The sequence below is a fragment of the Rhinatrema bivittatum genome, chromosome 4, assembly GCF_901001135.1.
Source record: "Rhinatrema bivittatum chromosome 4, aRhiBiv1.1, whole genome shotgun sequence".
Lineage (NCBI taxonomy): Eukaryota > Metazoa > Chordata > Amphibia > Gymnophiona > Rhinatrematidae > Rhinatrema > Rhinatrema bivittatum.
In genome coordinates this window covers 165,739,723-165,758,493 of record NC_042618.1, presented here as the reverse complement: position 1 = coordinate 165,758,493, position 18,771 = coordinate 165,739,723, and the positions used below count along the sequence as shown (strand labels likewise).

Here is an 18,771-nt window from a genome sequence, read left to right as displayed (position 1 = left end):
CCCAAGCATACAATGGGATCTGAACGTAGTATTAACTAGACTTATGCGTTCTCCATTTGAACCCATAAATACCTGTGACCTTAAATACCTTACTTGGAAAATGGTATTTCTCATAGCCATCACTTCGGCCAGAAGGGTCAGTGAATTACAAGCACTAGTCACATACGAACCTTTTACAAAGTTCTTACATGACAGGGTAGTCCTCCGGACACATCCAAAGTTCCTTCCTAAGGTTGTCACGGAATTTCACTTAAATCAATCAATAGTTTTACCTACATTCTTTCCTAGGCCTCATTCCCACCAAGGTGAAAGAGCCCTACATACGTTGGACTGTAAGCATGCGCTCTCCTTCTATTTGAACCGCACTACAGCCCAAAGAAAATCCAGTCAGCTGTTTGTATCCTATGATCCAAACAAACCAGGCAAAGCAGTGGGTAAGCATACTCTGTCAAAATGGCTAGCAGATTGCATTCAATTTTGTTATGAAAAAGCAGGCCTTACTCTTCAAGGGCGAGTAAACCCACACTCAGTCAGAGCAATGTCAGCCTCAGTAGCACACCTTCGCTCTGTGCCTATTCTGGACATTTGTAAAGCAGCAACATGGAGTTCTCTTCACACCTTTGTAGCTCACTACTGCTTAGACAAGGAAGGAAGACAAGATTCAGCATATGGACAATCCGTCTTAAAGAACTTGTTTCCAGTATAATCCCAACTCCTTCTACATCCAACCTGCTGTGATTTCGGCTGATTCATTTCATCAACAATACCTCACGGTTACTTCAGCACAAAATGACTCAGCCTCTAGCTTGCTATTCACCCATATGTGAGGACTAGCATCCTGCTTGTCCTGGGATAAAGCAAAATTGCTTACCTTGTAATAGGTGTTATCCCAGGACAGCAGGATGTAGTCCTCACGAAACCCACCCGCCACCCCGCGGAGTTGGGTCCGTTACGTTTTATTATTTTATTTTTGGCTAACGCTTATTGCTACAAAACAAGACTGAAGAGAGACCCCTGTGGCAGGGAATATCATAGCATGCTGGGCATGCTCAGTAGGCACTCCGGTGCCATTCAAAAGTTTCATAGAAACTTTTAAAGAAGTTTTCCGTACATAGGGCTCCATTACTCATGTCACCCATATGTGAGGACTACATCCTGCTGTCCTGGGATAACACCTATTACAAGGTAAGCAATTTTGCTTTACTAAAGTGTAAAAACAGGATTACACTACTGCTTCCAGTGGTGGTGAAGCAAATCCAACCTTGCCAAAGGTATTTTCTAAGATCCACTGCTGTGGAAAGTTATAGCAACAGATGTGAGTTTAACAGGCTGGGGTGTTCCCAAAGAAATTATGCCCAGGGTCTAAGGTCTCCATTAGGGGTCTCATGATCGATCAACGGATTAGAGGTCCAAGCCATCCGTTTAGTTTAACTGTATTTTCATCAAATTCTGAGAGAAAAAGCAGTCAGAATCCTATGCGACAAAGCAACAGCAGTAGCCTATATAAATAAACAAGGAGGTACATGAAGTCAAGGAGTATCTGAAGAGACATGCCATTTTTTTGCTTGGGCAAAAGCAACAACAATTTTCAACACTACATGTTTCAAGAAAACAGTGTAGAAGCAGATTTCCTGAACAGAAGTGCACTAGATTCAGGAGAATGGGAATTGAGCAGATGATAGTTCTGAGATGGGGAATGCCAAAGACAGATTTAATGGCAACTTACAAGATTGCCAAAGTAAAGTAATACTTCAGCCGAAGCAAAAAGAATTGTTCTGAGAAGATAGATGCGCTAGTTCAGTCCTGGCCCAAAAAGGACTTGCTGTACATCTTCCCTTCATGGCCTTTGATAGGGCATATCATAATGAAAGTGGAAAAAGAAGACGCAAAAGTGGTTCTAGTCACCCTGAATTGACCAATGAGACCTTGGTATGCAGATATGAGACTAAGCACAGATTCTCCTCTAGCATTCATGGAAGTCCAAAGATTTCTGCACCAGGGTCAAGTTCAAATGGAAGATCCTTCTCCATTTTGTATTTCAGCATGTCTATTGAGAGGAAAAAATTATTAAAGAAAGGATATTCACCTTCAGTGATTTCTACCTTAGTAAAGGTGAGAAAAGGCTCTACATCTCTAATATACTTAATATATGGATATGGCAATGTTTTGAGACTTACTTCAAGGAATTATCCATTTTGCCTTGCAAATAACTGACATATTAAACTTTTTACAAAAAGATTTAGACGGGTTTAGCTTACAATGAATTAAAAGTCCAGTTGGCAGCTATATCTTGTTATAGAGGTAGAGTTAAAGGCTTATTGCTCACATTGCATCCTGATGTAAAACATTTTTTAAAAGGCATTAAGAGAACTTGACCACCATTTAAACCATTAATACCTCAGTAGAACCTAAATATAGTACTCAAGGTGCTAACCATGTTAGGGATCCGTAGGAGGGAGCACTAGGGAGCACTCCCAATCCCCAGGAGAAGTGTGCCCTTGGACCCCGGCGAACCAGGAGAGGAACTCCAAGGAAGCGCCGAGGCAGGTGAGGCAAGTCCCGTCTGGGCTGGGACCGGAAACCCAGGCCCCCTCCGACCTGCACAGCCTTGATGTGGCCAACCACGCATGGTTTGTCTCTGAATGGTCCTCTGACCACTCCTAGCCCTTTCGGACCTGCCGCATGGAACGGCAAAGGAGACGTAGAACTTGGGACGAAGATGAGAAGACAGAGGGGGGCAAGCAAGACCCTCAGGCATCCTACAAAGCTTGTGGGGCTGGTCACAGACCACACTGTCCCCTATGCACCCACACAATCGGATGGCTAGCCACGGACCACTAGGAGAGCAGGACAGGCTCAGGAAGTCTCATAGCGCAGGAGTGAAGTAACCCCTCGGATCCTCCAGAGTCTGGACTGGATGCAGATGAGGATAAAAACTTGGAACTTGGAACTCAGATTAAAAGCAAGGAACCTCCGGAGGCACGGGTTATACAGGACCTGGAACATCAGGACTTGGAACATCATGGAACTTGGAACATCATGGAACTTGGAACATCACAGACATCTCAGGACTTGGACTCAGGAACATCAGGGCTGGAGCATGGACATCGGGACTCGGACTCATGGAACATCTGGACTTGGACTCACGGACATCAAGACGAGGATGACATGGAACAGAGTGCCTTGCAGAAGCGAGGAAGGATATCATGATGACTCCTGGACAGGAAGCTGGAACAGAAGATCCAGGAGTACTTCAGCTAGAGAACTAACTCCTTGCAAAGGCAAATCTTGAATGAAGTCTGAGCCCTTTTATAGGGCTGAAGATGGAACTACGCCCTGGGAGGAGTTCAGGTGGAGCCAGAAGGACCACTTCCTGCTGACCCTTTAAATATCAGAGAAAGACAAGGCCGCGCCCCCTAGGGCGCAGGACCATGGACAGCTACCATGCTTGCTGCTGACATGCTGAGAGCAGGAGAAGAGGAACAGGCCGCAGGACAGGTCCCATCATCAGAGGTGGCTTCCTGCCGCAGATGAGCAGTGGATGGCTCCCTGCCATAAGCAAGGCCAAGGACTGCGGCCTCCAGGCCGCGGGACGGCAGCGAGAACGGCGGCTCCATGCCGCAACCAGTGGCAAGATGGCGGTGGCCTCCGGGCCGCGTCGGAACACCGGTGGCGGTCTGCTAGCCTCAGGAAGACCTGGGCAGCTCTGGCTTCCTGCTGCAGGCAGCGTCAGGGTGAAGCAGGCTAAGGTAAGGGGCCACTCGCGGCTAGGCCACGAGCAGAACCGCAACAAACCAGATCTCCTTTTGAGCCGTTGAGGCAAGCTTCCATAAAAGACCTAACACTAAAGACAGTATTTTTAATATTTATCACCTCAGATGATTATCTGAGATTCAAGCTTTATTGTATTGGGATTTCTTTTTAAGGATCGAAACCAATTCAATATTCATTAGTATCTTCCTCTTTGCCCAAAGTAATTTCTTTCTTCCATGTAAATCAATCTATTCATTTGCCATTAATTTCAGAAGACAGTCAAAGAAAAGGAATATCCCTAAAATATATGGATGTCAGATGAGCCTTGAGGGAATATTTAGAAGTCATGAATTCATTTCGTAAAACAAGTTATTTGTACTGTACCGTGGTCTTCACAAGGGACAAGCAGCTTCCAAAGCAACAATTGCAAGATAGCTTAAGGAAAAGATATCTACAGTATACAGCGTACATTCTGAAAGGAAAACGGGTTCTAGTAGACATAAAGGCTAGGGGTGTGCATTCGGATTGACCGCATTAGTAAAACGCAACTCATATTTTTTTTTTACTTAAAAAATTGATTCGACATAAACGATCGGATTTCCCACATATCGAACATAGATATGTTCGATATGTGGGAAATCGCGATTGTTGAGCCAAAATAAAAATATAAACCCCCTCACCCTCCTTAATCCCCCCCCCCCCGACTTACCACAACTCCCTGGTGATGGAGCGAGGAGTGAGGACGCCATTTCTGCAATCTTTGGCGAGAAGCATGTGACGTCGGCGGCACGTCGAGTGACGCCGGCGTCACGTGATTCCCGGCTCGTTCGCGCCGGACGGCTCGTTCGGCCCAAAAAGAACTTTTGGCCAGCTTGGGGGGGTCAGGAGGCGCGAACGAGCCGGGAATCACGTGGCGCCGCGTCACTCAGACGCAACGTCACGTGATTCCCGGCAAGTTCGCACCGGACGGCTCGTTCGGCCCAAAAAGAACTTTTGGCCAGCTTGAGGGGGTCAGGAGGCCCCCCCAAGCTGGCCAAAAGTTCTTTTTGGGCCGAACGAGCCGTCCGGCGCGAACTCGCCGGGAATCACGTGACGCCGCGTCACTCGACGTGCCACCGACGTCACATGCTTCTCGCCAAGGATTGCAGAAATGACGTCTTCACTCCTCGCTCGATCACCAGGGAGTTGTGGTAAGTCTGGGGGGGGATTAAGGAGGGTGAGGGGGTTTAAATTTTTTTTTTGCACATATGTACATATACCCAACTCATTGGATTTTTTTTATGTCCATATTGGCCGCAAGTGGGACCCCCTTTCGGACATAAAAAATATGAACATAAAATTTTGCTCTGCACATCCCTAATAAAGGCCCATTCTTTGAGAGTGTACTCTTCTTCATGGGCAGAAGTGAGTGATGTAAGTCCAGCAGAGATTTGTAAAGCAGCAACTTGGTTGTTAATGCATATATTTTCAAAACAGTGCAGGTTGGATGTACTTGCAAAGGAAGATACTAACTATGAAGCATGTGTTCTAAAAGCAGGTTTGTTATCAACCCACTCGGAATAGTTTGGGCTTTTGTACATCCCGAACATTTTGGACTGATGTAGCAAAAAGACAACGAAAACAAAATTAACTTACCTGATAATTTTCTTTCCTTTATTTCTTCTATATCAAACCAGAAACTCACAGCCCACCCCCCTCCAAAAAAAAGAGGAACGTTCAAGAGAAAATTTCTTCTTAAGCAGTCATTTTAAGTTTGAGTTTAAATTCCTATGATTTTGGATTTAGAATTTAGAATTTTGTCAGTCAGTTACTGGATCATTAGGTTCTGCACAAAGGTTATGTAGTAGTAGAGATGACATATTTTAAAAAAACAAACAAACGGAATTTTGCCTCCATCAGCTGGGAGTGGGATAAAACCCTGATGTCTGGACTGATATAGCAGAAATAAAAAAAATAAAATGATCAGGTAAATCTAATTTTTCCTTCTGAAGGCAGTTCACACAAATCTATCCTTTTTCCCTTCTGGATTTGAGCTCATTAGCTTAATGACAGAACTGAGACACACAGGTGTGTGGCAGTATGGAAACTGCTGCACATGTTCAGATCAGCTGAAGAATCTGCTAGAAAGTTCTACAAAATATCTATCTCAGTGCCACTAGGATGACTTCACTCACTTATGTGCAGGGGCGGTTCTATAATGAGGCAGGATGAGGCGGTCGCTTCAGGTGGCAGACTTTTGAGACAGCAAACTGTCAAAGCATCTCTATGGCGCCTGCCTGTCCTATCAAGGCTGCCAACTACCTTGCACTCACACTATCCTCAGTGTTCCAAACCAGTCGCACACATCTATAAAAAAAAAAAAAAGATGCGGCATCACACCTCACTGCGGCGCAGGCGCTGCACAGGCTCACCATTTTGCCTCATTCCTTGTGCCTTGACACCCAACTAAAGCAAGGTACCTGCATGCCAGTTGCAGTTTGGCGGTGCTTGTGCAGAGCTGCCTGTTTTGTGGGCGACGTTTGATTCCTACGCAGCCGCTGTGAAGCCTACCATCACTGACAGCAGATCATCAAGCAAATATGTTAAAAAAAAAAAATAAAGTGGCAAAGTTGGCAAGCAAAGCTGAGTAAACCTTGATTTCTGCTGTTCCTCTGTCCCCTGTGCTACTGCCTGCTTGGCCACTTGTCTCGGCAGCCCACTAGAGGGGAGGCAGCCAGGTGAGCCTGGCAGGGGACTCATGCTGTGGGGGGAGGGGGGGGGGGAACTAGTCTGCTGATGGGGACTGCAGGAGAGCCAATTTCAAGGCAGTGGCAGGTCTGCAGTTCACACACACACACACACACCACACAAACTGTGGAGACTGGGACAGGGAAGGGCAGAGAGCAGAGCAGCAGACCTAGAAGGCATTTAATATGCAGGCTGCAGGACCTGCTCTTCAGTAGCAGCCTTGCCTGCTGTGACACTTGCTAGAAACTGCTGAATTTGCATTGGCTCCTGGAGAAAGATACTGACTTTGGGGTAAGGGTGGGGGAAGACAGTGACTGAAAGAAACTAGTCTGGGGGAGGGTGACAGTGACTTATGAGAGAGACTGGTCAGGGTGGAGGAGGGGATAGTGACGAGAGAGAGACTGGTTTGGCAGTGGGATGACAGTGACTGGTGAATAAATAGTGTTGGCCTTTGGGTTGGACACAATGGGCAGTCACCCTGTATACCACAAGCATCACCTATCCTGCTGCAGCATGAAGAGAGGCCCAGCAAGGCTGTGTCAGATCCAGTCCCCATATGGCCCAAAGAAATGGCGAGGCCTGAGAGTGAGAGCCTTTGTGTATGTGTGTGTGTGTATGTGTGTGTGTATGTATGTATGTGTGTGCAAGAGAGCGCAAGCCCATGTGTGTGTGATAAAGGAAGAGCCTGTGTATGTGTGTATGTGTGTATGCGCATGTGAGAGAGAATGAACATGTGTATGTGTGATCCTGTGTAGGTGTGTGAGCACCTATGTGTCACAAACGTGCATACACACACAATGTGTGAGTATGTGCATGAGGGAGAGGGAGTGCATGTGAGAGTATGAGTGTGTATATCGGAAGGAGTGTGTCTAAGAGAATGAACATGTATAAGTATGTCTGAGAGAGGATAACATTTGGGGTCCCCCTCTCCCCCTCTCCCCCTCTCCCCTAATCCATGACAATCTCAGGGTGACTGGAAATCAAAAGTTCCCAAGTATTGAGAAATTTTTTAATCCTTATTAAAAAATATTGGGTGTTATTTGTTGTTTCTGAAATATTTTATTGGTGTTTTGAGAAATGTATAATATTTTTAAATTATTGGATGTTCTAGTCATTAGATGTTTTGAAATGCTTTTATTTTATTAGTATGGTTTTATATTTCTTGATTTTGTTTGATGTTTTTTAAAAAATGGTAATGTTACAAGGCATATATCGTCTGGATTGTTGTGGTTTCCTTTTTAGTTTTTATCTGTACATTTTATGCTCTATGGTCTCTTTATTCCATATTCATCTCCAACTGATGCCTATGGATATATTTTATGTAATTTATGAGGTGTTAAATGTCATCTGAGTAAGATCTTATATCCATTTTCTAAAATTGTTGATGCAATGTTATAAAACAATTTTACAAATAGATTTGCTGGGTGGCTAGAACTGGCTTGGGCTTTCTTTTTTGCATATGGGGCCCTTGGTGGGGGGGGGGGGGGGGGGGGGGCGGGGTTCTTGTAATGTCTTATAGCCAGATTGCCAGATACAGTTAATGGCAAGCCAAGAGATGTGCTCTACTTCTTGATTATTTAGATAAACATTTGAAATTTGAGTTGGAGACTTTTTGGGCTCAATTCTGCTGATGATGTGTAATCCAGGGATACATTATTTGATAGAAAATGAAAAATGTCTTTATTCTGAGATACAGGGGAGAGTGCAGAGGTCGGGGGAGAGAAATGTGCCCACCACCGCTAATCCATGTCAATCAATCCATGACAATCTGAGGGAGGAGAGTTTGCACAACTTTCCTGCCCTCCCCCCCCCTCCCCCCTCTCCATCTGACTTCATTACCCTTCCACCCATGTGACTTTTTCTGTATGCCTTTTGGGTGTCTGGGGGGGCATCTTATTCCTTGTCTCAGACTGCAGGTTGCTTTGAGCCGCCCCTGCTTATGTGAGTAGTGAACACCTATTATGAGTAAGTAACTTGGTTGTAATGTCAACTTAATTATGATGCTGATCAATTTTCTCTTCATGCAGGAGAATTCAGAACTATTAAAGGCTGATGTTGCAAGCCCTACTTGGAAAGCCTATGTTCAGTATGTGGATGGTTTAGTTCTAGAAGGATTCTCCAAAGTTATTGACACCTCTTTGCAGTTTCTTCTGGATAGCATGTCAACTGATGTATGTTATCAAGATTTCTCTTTTCCCCATTAATGAATACAGATATAGAGGAAAGATGTGTGGACATAGATTTGCTTGCATTGGTTTTGTTTTTCTAAAAACCTGCATACAATTAGGTGGTGTGTTTTCTACCTAAAGAGATCCCTGTTTTATCCCAGGACAAGCAGGATGCTAGTCCTCACATATGGGTGACGTCAGCAATGGGGCCCTAGGCGGGAAAGTTTACTGTCAAAGTTTCTAGAAACTTTTGACTGGCACTGTGGTGCCCACTGAGCATGCCCAGCATGCTATGATATTCTCTGCCACAGGTGTCACTCTCCAGTCTTCGTCTTTCCGCGCTGCTGTCCGCATTGCGGGATAAGGAGCCGTTGAGATTCCTCTCAACAAAAATTTGACTGAAAAAGTCGATTAAAATTAGATATTCTCTGTCACAGATTTAGAGGGGTAATTTTTCTTCACCAGCCGGTGAGTACCTCTGTCTCATTTGTCCCTTTTTTCGAGGGTTTTTCTCTTCCCACGAATTCCCCTTCTTTTGACGGCTGTCGATAAGAAACATGGCTACGGGGTTTAAAAAATGTCCTGTATGTGCTCGGAAAATGTCGATTACCGACCCGCACCTCGAATGTGTGCTATGCCTCGGGGAAAAACATGAGGTAAATAATTGCCCACAATGCGCCGAGGTGACTCCGAAAAGTCGAAAGACCTAGCTTGAAAAAATGGAGCATCTTTTCCAGCTTCAGCTTATCCCATCTCCGTCGGGGTCTTCGAAGTCGTCCCCGACCAGAACGTCTAAGCGCTTACTACTTAAAAAACCTCGCCCGGGGCCGTCGGGGGATCCTTCGTCACCGTTGTCATCATCGACGAAATCCATCGACCCTCAGAAGTTAAAACACAAGCATCGACATCGATGACCATCGATGCCCGAAATGGATCCCCAGGAACCCTCGATGGCAAAGCGGCCACGGACTGAGGAAACACCGGCGCCTGGGCCTACTCCTCCGTCTTCGGTTCCTGATCCTCTGCAGGGCTCTGCACCGGATCCTACACCTCAGCCTCCGCCACCGCTTACAACTGCTCTGGTACCATCAGTTGTAACGCCGGAATTGTCTGAGATTATCAGACAAGCGGTATCCAAGGCCTTTATGGAGCAACATCTAATACCGACGGGCTCGTCGATGCCGATGCTCTCTGCATCGATGCCGGCAAATTTGCCAATGCCGGTGAGACCACCAATGCTGGTGTCGACCTTCACATCGACGACTAAAGGAGACTCGATGTCAACGCCCAAAATAACAACGATGTCCATATTGATATACACACACCTGCCATCGATGTCTTCGACGTCGATACCGATGACTCCGCCGACGTCAGGTCTGACATCGAGACAACCACCTTCGACGTCGACGTCGATTCCGATAACTATTCCATCGATCCAACCACCACAGGAAGAGCCAGAAATTCAAGATCTAGCTTTCTTCCAGCGTCTACTACAACGGTATCAAGATGTCATCGACACTTTACTGAAACAACCTGAAAAACAAACACTTCCATTACCTCCCATCGATGACCCATTACCAGGTCCATCAGGATTACATTTACCATCCAAGCCCATCACAAGATCCCCTCACAGGGATGATGATGAAGACTCGTGGGATAGCCAAGGCACAAATACATCTTCTGAGGACTTTATGTCAGAACCCTCTCCACCAGAACCCAGAAAAAAGTCCCCACCAGAAGACTTATCATTCTCCAGTTTTATACAAGACATGGCAGATACCATACCCTTTAAACTGACTACTGAACAAGACACTAGACAACACACTCTAGAAGTCTTACAATTTGTAGATCCTCCCAAACAAGTTTTGGCTATCCCAATCCATGAAGTGCTCTTAGATCTACAACACAGGTTCTGGGAGCACCCTTCTACAGTTCCAGCAGTAAACAAAAGAGTGGATTCCACCTATCTGGTACAGACGGCACCTGGCTTCCAAAAAGCACAATTACCACATAATTCAGTGGTAGTTGAATCTGCCCAGAAAATGTCAAGACGTGTCCATCCTCACTCTTCAACTCCCCCAGGAAAAGACCACCGCTTCATGGATACATTAGGAAAAAAGGTGTTTCAAGCAGCAATCCTGAATTCGAGAATCTCTGCATACCAGTTGTATATGACACAGTATCAGAGAGATTTATGGAAGCAGATGGAGCAATTCGTAAACTCGCTACCTGCACAGTGTCAAGAATCAGCACAGGCCATAGTGAACAAAGGCCTAGAAGCAGGAAAGCATGAGGTCAGAGCAGCTTACGATAGCTTTGACACTGCCTCCAGGACTGCAGCTGCTGGGATTACTGCTCGAAGGTATGCATGGCTCAAGGCCTTGGATCTCAGGCCTGAGGTCCAGGAAAAACTAGTGGATTTCCCATGTTTGGGAGATGATTTATTTGGTGACAAGGTCCAGGAAGCAGTCCAACAGCTAAAGGACCACACTGAGACATTACGCCAGCTGTCCCAAATGCCTCAGGAACCTTCCACACAATCACAACGACGCTTGCCCCGCAGGGAACAAAAGCGTTCTTACTACAGGCCACGTAGATACTACTCACAAACATCCAGGGGCAGATCTACTAGGCCTCAACAACAACGTTCTCAAGCAAGACAGCCTAGGCCTCCTCGCACGCAACCTCCACCTCAGACAGGTCCAGCGGCGGGGTTTTGAGAGTCAGACCAGAGAACAAGCCATAATTTCAAATCCTCAAACACATCTGCCAGTAGGAGGAAGAGTTTCACACTTTTACAAACACTGGCAAACAATAACAACAGACCAATAGGTACTCTCTATAATTGCCCATGGTTACAAACTAAATTTCCTCTCAATTCCTCCAGAATTTCCACCAACTTCCTACCCAAAACAAAATTCTCAACTAAATCAATTACAAATAGAATTATCCACCCTTCTGAGAGCCAGGGCCATTCAACCAGTGCCCCGGACACAGCAGGGCAGAGGATTCTACTCCAGATATTTCCTCATTCCAAAGAAAGCTGGAGGCCTACGTCCCATCCTAGACCTCAGAAATCTCAACACATTTCTAAAAAGAGAAAAGTTCAGGATGGTTTCTCTAGGCACCATGCTTCCACTTCTTCAAAAAGGGGATTGGCTTTGTTCTCTGGATCTAAAGATGCTTACACTCACATACCAATATACCCTCCTCATCGAAAATATCTCCGCTTCGTAGTGGGTCATCAGCATTTCCAATACAGAGTACTGCCATTCGGACTGGCATCTGCTCCCAGAGTTTTCACCAAATGCCTGGCAGTAATAGCAGCACACTTACGCAAGGAAAGTGTTCATGTTTTCCCATATCTAGACGACTGGCTCATCAGAAGTCAATCTCGCCAGGGAGCAGTAAGTTCTCTCAACCGAACAATTGCTCTACTTCACTCCATGGGTTTTCTAATCAACTATCAAAAATCCCATCTCATACCCTCTCAGCTACTCCAATTCATAGGAGCAGAACTAACACAGTCCTTGCAAAGGCCTTTCTACCAGTGGATCGAGCAGAAACATTATCCGAGTTGGCAAACTCGATTCACTCAAGGAATCAAGCAACAGCTCATCAGTTTCTAATTCTACTAGGCCACATGGCCTCTACAGTTCAGGTTACACCTCTAGCAAGGCTAGCCATGAGAGTAACTCAATGGACTCTAAAATCACAATGGATCCAAGCCATTCAACCATTACATTCTTAATTCAAGTAACCCACCAACTACGATCCTTGCTTCTTTGGTGGATAAACAAGGACAATTTGTGCAAAGGCCTACCTTTTCAACAACCAGTCCCACAGATAACGTTAACTACAGATGCATCCACCTTGGGTTGGGGAGCTCACATAAACAATCTCCAAACACAAGGGACTTGGACAACACTCGAAGCAACATTTCAGATCAATTTCTTGGAGCTTCGAGCTATACGCTATGCTCTGCATGCATTCAAGGACTGCCTTTCACACAACACTGTTCTCATCCAAACGGACAACACAATTGCCATGTGGTACATCAACAAACAAGGAGGCACGAGCTCGTATCTCCTTTGTCAAGAAGCTGCACAAATCTGGGACTGGGCCCTGAACCACTCAATCCTTCTTCGGGCCACTTTCCTAGCAGGCATTCAAAATGTAGTGGCGGATCGACTCAGTCATCAATTCCAACCACACGAATGGTCACTAAATCCCTCAGTAGTGACCAAGATATTTCAAACATGGAGTCAACCAACAATAGACCTCTTTGCATCACATCTGAACCACAAAGTGGACAACTTCTGTTCTCTATGCAAACAAAAACACCAGCCAGCCAAGGACACCTTTGCTCGTCCTTGGAACTCAGGCCTACTATATGCGTATCCTCCGATACCACTCATAACCAAAACTCTAGTGAAACTAACAGGACAAGGGGTCCATGATTCTCATAGCCCCATATTGGCCTCGACAAGTATGGTTTCCCACACTATTAGACCTCTCAGTCAGGGATCCAATTCGACTGGGAGTAGATCCCAATCTCATCACTCAGAATCAGGGTCAGTTGCGCCATCCCAACCTTCAATCCCTATCTCTGACAGCATGGAGGTTGAAAGCTTGATCTTACAACCACTCAATCTTTCAACCAATATATCCAATATATATATATTCACGTAAACCTTCCACAAGAAAGAACTATTCTTCAAAATGGAAAAGATTTACTTTGAGGTGCACGAAAAAGAACATTGATCCTTTCTCTTGCCCCACAACTTCTCTGCTAGACTATTTATATCATCTATCAAACTCTGGCCTCCAGACTTCTTCAGTAAGAGTACATCTCAGTGAAATCTCAGCTTACCATAACAGGGTTAGAGATGCACCAATCTCCACTCAACCTCTTGTAAGTAGGTTTATGAAGGGATTAACTCACCTTAAACCACCAATTCGGCCACCAGTCACAGAATGGGACCTGAATCTGGTTTTAACAAGACTCATGCATTCTCCTTTCGAACCCATAGACTCCTGTGACCTAAAATTTCTCACATGGAAGACTATCTTCCTCATAGCCATTACATCAGCTAGAAGGGTTAGTGAGTTACAAGCACTAGTAACATACCCACCCTACACAAAATTCTTAAATGATAGGGTGGTTCTCCGTACACATCCAAAATTCCTTCCCAAGGTAGTTACGGAAGTCCACGTGAATCAATCCATAGTTTTACCCACATTCTTTCCAAGTCCTCACTCCCATCAGGGAGAATCAGCCTTACATACCTTGGACTGTAAACGTGCACTATCTTTCTATTTAAACTGCACTGCAGTCCACAGGAAATCCAATCAGCTTTTTGTTTCCTATGATCCAAACAAACCTGGTAAAGCAGTGGGTAAACATACTCTATCCAACTGGTTAGCAGATCGCATACAGTTTTGCTATGAAAAAGCAGGCCTTCCTCTCCAAGGGCAAGTAAAGGCACATTCAGTAAGAGCAATGTCAACCACAGTAGCACACTATCGTTCAGTGCCAATCCTTGACATCTGTAAAGCTGCAACATGGAGTTCTCTTCACACCTTTGCAGCTCATTACTGCTTGGACAAAAAGGACGACAAGATTCAGCCTATGGACAATCTGTCTTAAGGAACTTGTTTCCAGTTTAAACCCAACTCCTTCTACATCCAATGTTCTGTGATCTTCGGCTGACTCATTTCAACAGCAATACTTCACTGTTGCCTCAATACAAAATGACTCAGCCTCTAGCTTGCTATTCACCCATATGTGAGGACTAGCATCCTGCTTGTCCTGGGATAAAGCAAAATTGCTTACCTTGTAATAGGTGTTATCCCAGGACAGCAGGATGTAGTCCTCACAGAACCCACCCGCCACCCCACAGAGTTGGGCCTCATACTTTATTATTATTATTTTTTTTTTTTTGCTAAAGCTTATTGCTACATACGAGACTGAAGAGTGACACCTGTGGCAGAGAATATCATAGCATGCTGGGCATGTTCAGTGGGCACCACAGTGCCAGTCAAAAGTTTCTAGAAACTTTGACAGTAAACTTTCCCGCCTAGGGCTCCGTTGCTGACGTCACCCATATGTGAGGACTACATCCTACTCTCCTGGGATAACACCTATTACAAGGTAAGCAGTTTTGCTATATAACTGCCTACACATTATCATTCATGCTAAAATAGTTTGTGTGGGTGTAGTGAAAGATTTAACGTGCACACTAAAACACTGCTTAACAGGCTATGCAATAAATTTTAATGAGGGCCATATTCAGTAGGCTAGGTAATGGACAAGTTTTTGCTGAATATATTGTTTAAAGTTATTCAGCTACATACAGCCAGATTAACCCTAACCAGCCATTGGTTGAATATAGCTGGTTAGACTTAAAGTTATCCGGGTTTGTGTGGCCGGATAACTAGCTTCTTACCCGAATATCTTCAGAGATAGCCGGGTAGGTATCACACCTTAAAAAAAAATTCATGGGTCTCCTGGCCTGATGCTTATCCCCCAACCCCCCACCCCCTCTGACCTAGAAAGCTGCCCTCAATCTTAAGAAACATTTTAAACCTACAAACGAAGATTTCCACTGACCCAGGCCTCCTCCCAACCCACTAAAAAATATTTAAATTACCCCTTTTCCTCCACCCCCAACAATTAACCCCCCCCCTTCCCCAGGCAGACACCCTGCCACTCACCCGTTAACTTCAAGAGGCCCCCCCTTGTCCATACTAGGATCACTGTGGTAAGCGATCCTGGCCTAGAGTTACCTTGCTATCTTAGGGCCTCATTTTCCAAGTGGCTCGCACGCGGAAAGGGACGTTTTGCACGTGAAAAGTCCCTTATCGCGTGCGATACCAGGATGGCCCCGAAAGAGGAGGAGTCGGGGCATCACGGGGGCCGACTCCGCGAAGATGCCACGGACGACAAAAAGGGCCTTTTCGCGTCCGAGTTCACGCCCAATAGCTACACCTTCTATGGTGGCGCAATTGGATGCGAAACCAGCAGCAATTGCACCGTGGTGGTGCGTTCGCAGCCGGCTAGCGCAGGACCGCCCCCCGGGTCGACCCCCCGCCCCTCATTACCTAAAGTATTGCAGGCCTGCGATACTTTAGAAAATGAGGCCCTTAGTCAGATGTACCTGATATTTGGCTAAAATAGCCAGATAACTCAACCCCTTCCTAGAATGCCCCTTTTTTATATGACTAAATTATAGCCGGATAAGGGGTTATCCTGCAATAGTTTAGCTGGATAAGTGGCTGAAATTGCCAAATTAGCTTTTGAATATGGATGTAACTGATAGCCATTTTTTCGGTTACCAGTAAGCCCTGGGTAAGGGGGAGGATACCAGTCAAATGCAGCCCCAACCTTTGAGGGGTCTGGAACGGCCGTACCCTTGAGAGGTTTTTTTAAGCAGCTCCCTAGAGGGAGTCTGTGGGCAGTCCTTTATGGGTTTTATGATGTTAGGAGGTGGTTGAGGAGCTTAGCCTTTGTCGTTTTTCAGGCCTAGTCAGTGGAATCAGGCTAATCCAGTTTTTGGAATCTGACCAGGATTGGGAGGGATTCCTTTCAGTCTACTTACTAGCTGGTTGGGCTCTCCCTCTGGGTATATTTTGGGCTTTGCATATTTTCTTGGTAGGAGGCCTGGTGAAACGCTGTGTACCACCTGGACTCAGGGATTGGGGAACCCTGTTAGGGTTAGGGAAGACGTGCTCCTGTATACCTCAATGAGGATGGAGGAGGTGGTGACCTGATGCCAGGACCCTCTGGTGTTAAATTGTTTTCCAAGGAAAGATACTTTATTTTGAGACTCAGGATAAAGTGTTTGGCTGCCCCTGCCTACTTGAAGGGAACATTAGGAGCTGCTGTTCCAGAAGGATCCCTCCCATTGGGGTTTCAGATACAAAGAAACAAAACCAAGTGGACTTAACAAAACTGTGAGTAAAAACTTTTCTGACGTCATTGAGGGCACCCACCTGGTGTCTTTGCCATTGTGGAAAGAGAGAAGATTTGCAACTCTCTGTGCCAAGACTGTTTTACCTGTTTTCAACCAGAGTTGGTGGGGATCCCTGTCACCTAAAATGGGGGTTCTTGCTCAACTCAAGGCCTTCACTTTTCCTCAGCATCTGAAGTGGTTTTTGCAACATGAGCCCCTAGAGTGAATTCTCCTATGGGGTACTCCTTCCCAAGGAGTATACAGACTCACCAGAGACACCCTTAGCACTCAGGGCCTTGAAAGGTAACTTTCCTGCAGCCAACAAAGGATCCACACCTTGGGGAGAAAAAGACAATGTCTGTAGCTAGCCAGGGTCCCTTCCCTAAAGAACTTACAAATAAGTTTATGGCTCCACCCATGCAGGACAGGCACAATGGGATGGGGTTAACTGGACCTAGTTGTGAATATGCAAAACGTTAGCCTTAATAGTATGCTCACAGTACCAGCATGGACCAGGCCAATGCTACCTATTTTGTTATGTGCAAATGATTACCATCCAGTTCTGTCTCTTCTTCCCACCCCATCATCCTGGTGGATTCTAACAAAGCCCTTTGCAGGCTTCTCTATTTTCTTAGCAATCATACTAACAAGTGAATTTTCAAAAAGAGTTTTACACGTAAAGCTAACATATTATCAGCTGTTTTCAAAATACATTTACCAGCATAAGTGCACTTTATGCAGGTAAAACCCTTGGACAATTCAATGGCATATGTTGTAGCAATTTTCAAAAGTGCATTTACGCATGTAAAACCCAGTTTTAAGCATGTAAATGTTTTTGAAAATCAGGCCCTTCGTATCCAAACATCATTTACAAAGGACCGATGTAAAAGGGTTAGAGTAAGGCTAAAACATTCCTAGAGGACAAGTCTAGGACAGTTGTTGTCCTGAAGTGCCAGTAACTGAGCAAGCAGTTCATTTGGGGAGGGGGACTGAGGAAAGGATTGTGCAGTGGACTGTCCCCATGGAGAATTGTAGTAATCTAATCTCAAAATCTATGTAAAAACAGATTATTTAGTATTGTTACTACAAAATATTGTGGACCCAATATAAAAGCCCCAGGATTGGCAGCTATATCCTGCATACATGAGAATTAATAATGCCAAGAAAAAGCCAAATCAACCAACAAAATCCAGCCATTATCAATAGGTAAATTCTGTGGGACTAACAAAGAAAAAGTGACTCCAAATTATAAATTGTTAGAAATTTAACAAGTGGGTATTATGACACCGTGAGCATTCTTGGGTTAGCCAAGACTGGCTCTTCTCTCATAAACTTCTTTATTAATGTCAAGAAAGCAAAACAGAAGCAGCTCTGCTTACCTTCACAGTTCACATAATAAAGACAGCAATATAACTCACAATTTAGCAGTACTGGCCTTTCTTGGCTTCCTTTACTTCCATGGGACTCTTCTGTTCTCCCTGGGCCTAGCTTCTGATTTCCTAAGGAGTACGCCTGGTCCTGGGCTTTTGAGGAGGGTCTAACACAGGGGTCGGGAACCTATGGCTCGCGAGCCAGATGTGGCTCTTTTGATGGCTGCATCTGGCTCGCAGGACACATCTTTAATAAAAAGTAAAAATCTAAGAAAACTTCCCACACCCTCCTGACGCCCCCCCAAGACCTCCAAAATTAATTTACTACAACCCCCCCCCCCTCCTCACCCCCCCCAAGACCTGCCAAAAGTCCTTGGTGGTCCAGCGGGGGTCCAGGAGCGGTCCGGGAGCGATTTCCTGGACTTGGGCTGTCGGCTGCCAGTAGTCAAAATGGCGCCGATGGCCCTTTGCCTCACTATGTCACTGGGGTCGACCAATGGAGGCGGTAGCCCCTGTGACATAGTAAGGGCAAAGGGCCGTCGACTGCCAGTAATCAAAATGGCGTCGACGGCCCTTCGCCACTTATAACCAAAACTCTAGTGAAATTACAACAAGACAAGGGGGTCCATGATACTCATAGCCCCGTATTGGCCTTCAACAAGTTATGGTTTCCCACACTTCTAGACCTCTCAGTCAGGGATCCCATTCGTCTGGGAGTAACTCCCACTCTCATAACTCAAGATCAGGGTCGGTTGCGCCATCCCAACCTCCAATCCCTAGCCCTGACAGCATGGATGT

The 18,771-nt window shown here is 45.5% G+C and overlaps 1 protein-coding gene across 1 annotated transcript in view; it reads left to right on the top strand.

The window, feature by feature from the left end:
- The window catches only part of DNAH17 (dynein axonemal heavy chain 17), a 1,486,981-nt gene that overhangs the window by 409,190 nt on the left and 1,059,020 nt on the right, over positions 1-18,771 (top strand). The window contains exon 17 of the mRNA XM_029599137.1: positions 8,508-8,651. Coding sequence (XP_029454997.1) covers positions 8,508-8,651 — 144 coding nt within the window. The remainder of the gene's footprint in view (positions 1-8,507; positions 8,652-18,771) is intronic.